We start from the raw sequence: 9,055 nt of genomic DNA, 5'->3' as shown, positions 1-9,055 counted from the left end.
GGGAAAGGGAAGTTTGGGGTCCCCTGCTGGAGCTGCTGCCCCCGCGACCTGATACCGGATAAGCGGTCGAAGATGGATGGATGGATGGATTTTAATTGTGGATTAATCAATGAACTTACAAGCACGTTCACAGGAAGGAGTTGGAGCATGTGATAACTAACTAGACAATCTCTTTCAACATCAACACATCCACATCATAGTATTTAAATGTGTTTATCAAATTCTATTTAAAGAGTGACTAATTAAATATTCAACATTTAAAGAGAGAACGCTGCAAGTCAATGTTATTCTGCTGATTTGTTTCAATGTTACGGTCATTGTTACTCAACAATTAACTTTGCAGTAGTGTTGCCCGTGCCTTTTCAGAATGGTAACACTATTTCCTGTCAGCTGATTGGTTAATTGACGGGCTGATTAATAATTTTATTCTGGTCTTGAACATGAAATGACGATGATATTCTGATAGTTTCCAGAGTTACAGTAAGCCCAAAGTTGACACCTAGCTCACTAACCTGACTTTGTAATAAAAGCTGCTGCCTCCAAATTTGTACTGCACACATCCTACGTCACCATCTCACATCTTCATCTACACTACAAAACTGACAAGGAGTTTGGTGGAAGCCACAAAGCAACCACAGGAGAATACATGTCTGGACCAAAATCTACAAACATCCTAGATATTATTTCAACAACAAATTTGCATTTATATAGTTTTGGGTTGACATAGTCATTTGACAACACGTCCATGCTTCAGATGACATGAGATAATTGCTTAGTAACATCTCTCAAGTGTTGGTCTTATACAAAACATCAGAGTTTTTTCCCTACCTCGCCTGTCAAGCTCACCCTTAAAGACGAGATCTGCTCAGCCAGTTAATTAGCGTCACTGTTAACATTCTTCAGCCAAATTAAGTCTGTGTCAAGCCAGCAAATGGGAAGGTCATTTATTTTCTTTCTCCCTCTTTCTCTCTCTTTTACTGATGTATCATTGAGTATGTTACTACAGAGATGCGTTCGTGGCATAAGCACTGTGTGTGGAAATAAGCCACTACGGTAGTGAGGACAACAATAGCTAGCTTGGGAAAATCTGCAAGGATATTTTAGATTACTTTAAGGTTTGTCACTGACCGTTGCCTAACGTTACCACATTTACATGCCGTCAAACGGTCTGCCGGTGGAACACAACCGACACAGGTTGGGGTAGTGAGCGCCCCGTGTGGCTGATGGCATACTGGTTTAAACCGGTATGGCATCAGCCACCAGCAAATGCAGCTGTAGTCAACCTGTGCTGCCAGGGGACCACAGTGGCCGATCATCAGCCACTTTTAAATCTCAGCGCTACTGCGCTAACCCCATAGAATAAAAAATATATTCTTAAGTGCCGCGAGACCATTTTAATGAACATAAGTGGTAGCGGTTGAGGCGTTAAATTTTGATTTTGAAATGTAAGACTTTTTTAAGGCCCCACAGAAACCCTGTGTTGGGATCATGAACCACAAGCATGATGTAGTTGGCGTCAACAGGTATCCCTGAGTATCACTTTTGGGATTTACCTTATTTACATCTTCACCATGTCAAAAGACAACATATCACTTTCAACTATTCCGATAGCCCTAATTAGTTAGAAATAGTTCAACGGACAAGCAAAACACTTACCTCAATATATGATAAAATCCCAGAGAATGAGACGTCCATTCCTTTTACCGTATATGGCAGCTCTACATACTGACTCCCTCTTAACAGCATGGGCAAAAAAAAAAAAGTTAAGTAGTGTAAAAACAAACACTAAGCATACAACACATCGCAAAAGAGCTAAGTGAAGCGACAGCGTCTCTCACTCACTTTTTGGCCATCTGCTCTATGTTGTAGCCTGGACTGGGGTCATTGGAAATCTAAGTGGAGAAACAGCCCCAGTAAGTATGAACACATATCTATCACATACAGCATACAGCGTAAACAGATGCTCTAATAAAGACCATAATGCTGCAGACCTTTATAACTCTAGCGAACCTGTCCAGACAGTTGCCAACTGCAATGTCGATGGTCTCCCCAAATATTCTGTACCGTCGCTCTGAGTATGCAATAACCTGCACAGGGAGAAATCACATTTGTACCAAAGAGAAACAAATAACAAACAAAACCCAAATACTCATGCAGACTAGTAGTTTTTCTTTGGGAGAGAGGCCCGCATACAGACACCAACCTGCGTGTTCCCTCCACTGACATAAAGCACGGTGGGGTTGTCAGCATGTGTGATGAGTCGGCCCATCTCAATGTGTCCAATGCAGTGGTTGACGCCAAGGAGCGGCTTCCCCCAAAGCTGTGCGACCGTACGGGCCACCAGAGCCACTGTTACCAAAGGGGCACCCATACCAGGACCTGAGGAGAGAAAACGGAGAATGAGAGAAAGGTGTTTGTCCAGTTGGAGTGAGACATGAGAGAGAGAGAGAGAGAGAGAGAGAGAAAGAGAGAGAGAGAGAGAGAGAGAGGCCTAGGCCTGTAACAATTATTACCAAACTGTCTAACTGCAATTATTGTACAAAATTAATGTTTCTATGGTTTACCGCATTTAATTTCTGTTATTAAAACAATAGTGCGTAACTTTTAAAGAACATCCGTAAAATTCAAGCAATTGCCAATTGAGTTGCTACAAAGCTAATTGAGATGATCAGTATGAATGTGATATGACTTCTATCTTTGTTGTCAGCCCGCCTCAGGTTAAACTCTTTGTGAAACATGAACAAACACAAATAATGAACACCACAGAACTTTCTTTTTTCATCCAGTTTGACAGTCAGTTATAATGGAAAAAGAACATAAATAAACTACTTTAACGTAGATTTTCTTTAGGGCTTTATTACATGGCATCGGATTGCTGCATAAACTCCAGTACTTCCCAATACCAGCGATACTGAACTTTTAGCCCAAATCCTAGTTAAAGTACAATGTACAGCAATCCTTGTTCTGACTAACTTCTGGTACAAATCTTTTCCGACTGCAAGGTCAGGGTGTCATGTTACCTTTTGTGTATGCCACACAGTCAATGTCTGCAGGCTTCAGCCCTGCTTGCTCCAGCGCCTCCTTCAGGACAGTCAGTATGACAGCGCGGTGGTGCCTGGCGGTGTCACTAGGCATGAAGCCTGATGGGTAAAATAACACATTGTCAATTTCACATGCGAGAGACTGTTGGACTTTGACATATCAACGTTGAAGTTAATGTAACATAATCTGGCTTGCCTTGACCAGGGGGGGTAATGTAGGTCCGTCTCGGGTTGGAAAGCACTTCACCATCCCTGATGATTCCGATGCCGATCTTATTGGCACTGCCCTCAAATCCAATTACTACAGTCATGGCAGCTAAAAAGAAAACATTTTTAGGAAAGAGAAAAGCAATTACAGTGAATGCTAATAAATTAATAAACCAATCAACTTTTTTTGTCACACGAAATCCTAATTACAGCAGGCAAAGCAAAGGGAAAACACATTTGTTTTTTTTTTGTATTTTGCACTTCAAATATATATTTTTTATGTATTTTTTTTTGGGGGGGGGGGGGTTGACCTATGAGACTAAATATAAGTCTTATACCTATAAGTATAAAGTCTAATAAATATAAGTCTTATACTTATATTTAGTCTTCTTCTTTCATGAATGTATTTCTTAAGTCCCCAAATTCTGACAAAAATAATGACGTCAAAATTATGAGATGTCATTTCAATATATTTTCCCTCGAATGATTACCAATTCTATAAACGAAAATGTTGACTTATCGCCTCATACATTTTCAAATCATAACTTTTCATAAGTTTTATTTTTCTTGTCAGAAATGGGCTTCCACAGCAGAGCCGAGTCAACCTTAACATTCGATTTTTAATAATGTAGTGCTTTATCGAGTGTATTCTTACATGGCCTTTGTTAAGGTTTTGTAAAAGTTTACTTTTAAAGGTTAAACAATGCGACGTGTAAAGAGGTACTACATTAGCCAAACTGCCACATTAAACTGTACGTAAGACTCATAACATTAGCCTGCAGTATACTGTCACCCATACTGTCACCCTGTGTGGCTGTGGAACGTTAGCTGCTATGATAGCAGGGACAGCATACTGTCTACGTAAAACTAGCTTAACGTTTTATTAACGCAGCATTGAATATCAAAATAGGTATACCTAGCTTTTCGCTTTCCTTTGGTCGGTCACATTAATTCAAATTCGTGCCAGTTCGCCTTATTAACTAATTGTACAAAATGTCAATTCACAATGTTGTGTGCAGCAAACTTCTGCAGCTGCAACTACTCTATTTGAAGCTCGGGGTCCCAGAAACTGACGGCTGTAGAGACGGCCTCACCACAAAGCTTTTGTAAATAATATTTTAAATTCAGAGTCAGCGAAATGTTATTGTAATGCAATATGACTCATACCAGCAAACGTCAAGTTATGTCTAGTGTGTATTTTTGTCATCTTAAAAAAAAACTTTCGTTTTTTTGTCATTTTTATCAGGCATACGTTTAGGCAGTTACTAAGCACAGCCACAGCAAGCACGTGGTAACTGTGCTTTTGTGAGTGTTTTCGGTGCAGTAACTGACTGACTGTAAGGATACACTTGGCTGGTCTTTGCATCCTGTTGTGCAAGTAAGATTATTTGCATTTTCTTTACTAGAACGTGTAGCTGGCTAAAATGAAATAATTTCACTACATTTGCATTTGTGGATTGATCAAATAAGCTGTGTAGGAATTAGTATGGCTATTCCTCTTTCAATTTCAGTCCAGGAGGCCGTCCGCTGCTGACTCTGTGCTCTTTGTCACAGAGGAGAAGCTAGCGTTAGCATAGCTTCCCATACATACAGTGAAAACGGCTAAATAGCTTCTTCGGTTGTTGGGTTTTAGCTCTCTTGTATGCATGGTGGTAATTTTGCATCCAGCGGGTCGCAAATGTATTAATATTTTGTGTTTAGTGTGGCTTAACTGCTCATCCACAGCAACGACTTGCATCTAAATAAACGCTCAGCGTGCTTCCTCTTTGTCTGAGAATGGACTTAAGCATTTAATGGATTATTTGCTTATCGGTATTATTGTATATGGCGGTTGATAAAGTACAGTACAAAATGACAAATAAATGCCTTATGTCATCTGGGACCGGTGTATTCATTAGGCTGCACAGTCCAACACAGTGCACTGACAAGTTTAATTATCTCCAAAATATTTGATCAATGCAGCAGTTTTATCGTTCTTGAATTGTTATATAATATTAAAATGATTTACTTTCCAATACTAAAAAATGCAGTATTGTTTTGGCTTAGTTATCGGTTCCCTGGTGGGACTGCACATTTTGTGATGCCTAAAACTAACTTATCTCTTTAGTTTATTTTTTTTTTCTCAAACAATTGGTTAGATTGTAAAATGCAAATAAAATGGTTTTATATTTGAAAAAAATATTGAAAAAAAATAAGCCCCTCACAAATTCCGAGAATATAAGGGGAATGCTTCAAATTGCTTGTTTTGTCAAGATAGAAGAAAATATATTCCTCCCTGTGGGGGAAACTCGACTGTCTGACCAGACGTTCTAGCTGTATTAACTGAACATTGCTGGCCCTCATGTCACATCTAAAAACAAAAAAAAAACAGTAAAAGTGTATGTAGTATGTGACTCTTAACACTTTCATTATGTAAATTCCTCTTCTGTTTTTTCCAGCGGCGCGTGTGCTGTTGTGTGTGCGTGTTGTGTGTCTGCGAGGTGTGTTTGCAGTAAGAGCGAGTTCCAGTATGAAGAGAGGCAAGAAGGAAGACGATGCAGCTGCAGACGGAGACAATGACACAGGCTCTGGTACTACAACATGCACTTATGCGCAGTCCCATACTCTTCTTCACATAATGATTAACTTTTTCAATTCATTTATATGACCAAAACATATGTGAACTACCGCATTCATAACCCCAGGTCTCTTTTTAATCTCGCAGCATCTGCAAAGAAAACAAAGAAGGCCAAGGAACCAGAGGCCCCAATAATGTACGAAGATCCTCCTGACCAAATGACCAGCAAAGATGGACGTGAAGCCAACATGAAGATCACCTCCTGGAACGTTGACGGCCTGAGGGCCTGGGTGAAAAAGAAGGGCCTGGATGTGAGTTACTAGTGAACAAAAGCAGCAAATGATCTACCGAGTGATGTTGTGACACTGTTTGTAAACGCCTGTCTTCTTCCTCCCAGTGGGTGCGTGAGGAGGCTCCAGATGTTTTGTGCCTGCAGGAGACAAAGTGTGCAGAGAAATCCCTCCCTGCTGACATCACCTCAATGCCAGAGTACCCTCACAAATACTGGTCTGCGTCAGATGAAAAGGAGGGTTACAGTGGTGTGGCAATGCTCTGCAAGACTGAACCCCTAAAAGTCACCTATGGCATTGGTGAGTGGTGTCTTCTCATGTTGTCATTTGAACAATTAAGACCGGGCCTGAATAGCAGACCTCAAGCTGTAGAGGCACATGTTTAAGCGTCATTAATGTGTCTACGTTAAATCAATGCTGTTGCACGTTGCTCGGCCTTGGTATGGTAGCGTTGCATGAGGAGAAATTTGACTTTCGCTGCTACAGATTTACACCTTGGTCAGGAAGCACAGGACCTTGTTTCTCTCACTATGAATCAAGAGTTTTTGCTCCAAAGCTAATCGCAAGTTTCAACTTTAGGCCACTTGCGTAGGCTATGGCCAAAACAAGGGTTGGGTATCGAGAACAGATTCCTACTTGGAATCTGTTCAAAAATTAAGATTCCGGTTAAAATAGTTTCTTTATTGGCATCGTTTGGAGGATTTTGGTTTCAAATGCGATCATCGCTTCCCACTTTAATATGCACAAGTTTTGGTTTCCGTAAGCACCCAGGCGCTTGTGTTGCGGCCATGTAGCGCACTAAGCGGCGCTAGTGTGGCTTTATTTTCCATTAAAAAAGCCATGTAAAACTGCAACCCACCATTGAATAACAAATAAAACACTCCTGTTATTTGTGAAATAAGAATTAGACCCGTTTCAACTATACCCCTCAAAGAATCGTTAAAATCCAAACGATGCTCAACCCTGGCCAAAACTCTGCGTGGAGCCTCCCCAGAACCATAAATCCCGCTTTAGACTGATCTCATGAAGTGACGTATGCAGCGCCAATTTGTATGCCATTATTGGCGTGTTATCAAGACGCATACTTGCTCTTTAGCGTGTTTATCAACACCGTTTGGCCTACGTTGACTTCCAAACCGTCAGTTTTTTTCCCAAACCCAACCCGCATTTTACGTTTCCTAAACTCAACCGTCGCAATAACACTGCAAGCGGCGTGTATGTCTACGCCCGCTGTATACAATGTAGAAAGACACCCGGATATCTCAATACGTACAGATAACAAGCAACTTGGTTTAAGAAAGTCGGCATATATGTTTACGCAAAGTCATGTTGCTTTAGACAAAGCAACGCTAGCTGTTTCCAGTCTTTATGCTAAGCTAAGCGGCTGCTTCACATTAACTGTAATGATTACTCTGCGAGAAAACAAATTATAGCATTTCCCGACTGTCAGTTACATTTTGTTGTACACTGCCAAAGAAGAATGTTAAGCTATAGGACTAAGTCTTTACTATTCTTCATTTTCATTGTGTACACAAACCTACACTATTCATTATTTTGTTGAATTCTTGTGAAATAATTGCATTCAATTGTTACCTAAACCTCCTCCACAACTGCTCCAGGTAACGAAGAGCATGACAAGGAGGGCCGCGTCATCACCGCTGAGTTCCCTACCTTCTTCCTGGTGACAGCCTATGTGCCAAACTCCGGCAGAGGCCTCGTGCGCCTTGACTACCGCAAAACCTGGGACGTGGACTTCCGGGCATATCTGAGCGAGCTGGACATGCAGAAGCCCCTGGTGCTGTGCGGCGACCTTAACGTTGCGCACCAGGAGATCGATCTGAAGAACCCAAAGGGGAACAAGAAGAATGCCGGCTTCACCCCCGAGGAGCGCGAGGGCTTCGGCCAGCTGCTGGAGTCCGGTTTCATCGACAGCTTCCGCGAGCTCTACCCCGAGCAGGCCAACGCCTACACCTTCTGGACCTACATGATGAACTCCCGCGGAAAGAACGTGGGCTGGAGGCTTGACTACTTTGTACTGTCGTCCAGTCTTCTGCCAGGCCTGTGCGACAGCAAGATCCGCAACAAGGCCCTGGGAAGCGACCACTGCCCCATCACTCTGCACATAGCTGTGTAGGTCAGAGTCTGAGCCCAGCTACTGGTTTACATAGCCTTCACTGTTGTCTTAGTACTTCATTCCTACTCGGCTGAAACTCACGTATGCTAGTGTGTGTTAGAGTGAGGCCTATTTGTGCAGGGAAGTGTTACATGTGGAGTTTCTCACACTTTCCCAACTCAATCCTTCAGTGGGTTCAACAGTAGCTTAGGTTGTGTAATACTTTAATAAAATGACTGCACGGCACAATTCGCAATGCCCATTTACCCTCTTCATACAATTTGTCAGTAAACCCAGTGATGTATACTTCATTTTGGCTATTCTCTTAAAATGTAACACTACTACTCAGATGTTTGAAGGTGATTAACAACCTGTGCCATAGGCTCCTGTGTGTACCACTGCCGACCTGACACCTCCATGCAGCATAGCCTGTAGTATGTTTTTGTCTTATTGTCTATAATTGAAAACACTGGTTACAAAAAAAAAGAAACTAGTTATGGCACAAAAAATGTTTTTAAGCGTCTTTTCCAAAGCAGTGTATTTTCTGTTGTAAAACATGCCCAAAATAAAGACTGGATTTATGTTCTTCTTCTTCTGTTCATTATTTGAAGACTGAGTCCGGCTGATTAGACAGAAACAAGTGGCATCTGAAGACATTACTCTGCTCTGCGAGTGTTAATCACAACACAACGCGGGAAATCAAATACGTTGAGTATAATGGTGAACATTCAACATGAATCTATTCTTGCTAGAACAAGTTCCCATACTAGATGCAGTTCACTGCAAATGCATAGGAGATAAAGTCACAAAAATAGTCCTTCCATTCTAAACTTAACTAAAATACCAT

The 9,055-nt window shown here is 41.4% G+C and overlaps 2 protein-coding genes across 3 annotated transcripts in view; one reads left to right on the top strand and one right to left on the bottom strand.

Moving 5' to 3' along the window:
- osgep (O-sialoglycoprotein endopeptidase) overlaps positions 1-4,334 on the bottom strand; it is an 11,130-nt gene extending 6,796 nt beyond the window's left edge. Inside the window, exons 1-7 of the mRNA XM_034863257.1 lie at positions 4,165-4,334; positions 3,238-3,357; positions 3,021-3,140; positions 2,204-2,379; positions 1,992-2,087; positions 1,843-1,892; positions 1,657-1,735 (exon numbers count right to left, since the gene is read on the bottom strand). Coding sequence (XP_034719148.1) covers positions 1,657-1,735; positions 1,843-1,892; positions 1,992-2,087; positions 2,204-2,379; positions 3,021-3,140; positions 3,238-3,352 — 636 coding nt within the window. The 5' untranslated portion in view covers positions 3,353-3,357; positions 4,165-4,334. The remainder of the gene's footprint in view (positions 1-1,656; positions 1,736-1,842; positions 1,893-1,991; positions 2,088-2,203; positions 2,380-3,020; positions 3,141-3,237; positions 3,358-4,164) is intronic.
- Positions 4,335-4,492: 158 nt separating this feature from the next.
- Positions 4,493-8,793, top strand: apex1 (APEX nuclease (multifunctional DNA repair enzyme) 1). 2 transcript variants are annotated; one of them, XM_034863258.1, is made up of 5 exons: positions 4,493-4,626; positions 5,687-5,818; positions 5,953-6,116; positions 6,203-6,395; positions 7,715-8,793. In XM_034863258.1, exons 2-5 carry the CDS (start codon positions 5,758-5,760, stop codon positions 8,227-8,229), a joined length of 933 nt encoding a protein of 310 aa, XP_034719149.1. In that variant the 5' UTR covers positions 4,493-4,626; positions 5,687-5,757; the 3' UTR covers positions 8,230-8,793. The 2 variants fall into 2 exon arrangements, with proteins under 2 accessions (XP_034719149.1, XP_034719150.1); XM_034863259.1 differs by having other exon boundaries at positions 4,517-4,627; positions 5,682-5,818.
- The last annotated feature ends 262 nt before the right edge of the window (positions 8,794-9,055 follow it).

The sequence above is a fragment of the Etheostoma cragini genome, chromosome 23, assembly GCF_013103735.1.
Source record: "Etheostoma cragini isolate CJK2018 chromosome 23, CSU_Ecrag_1.0, whole genome shotgun sequence".
Taxonomy (NCBI): domain Eukaryota; kingdom Metazoa; phylum Chordata; class Actinopteri; order Perciformes; family Percidae; genus Etheostoma; species Etheostoma cragini.
Note: the sequence above shows the minus strand (reverse complement) of the source record. Positions and strands in the feature narration are given on the sequence as shown.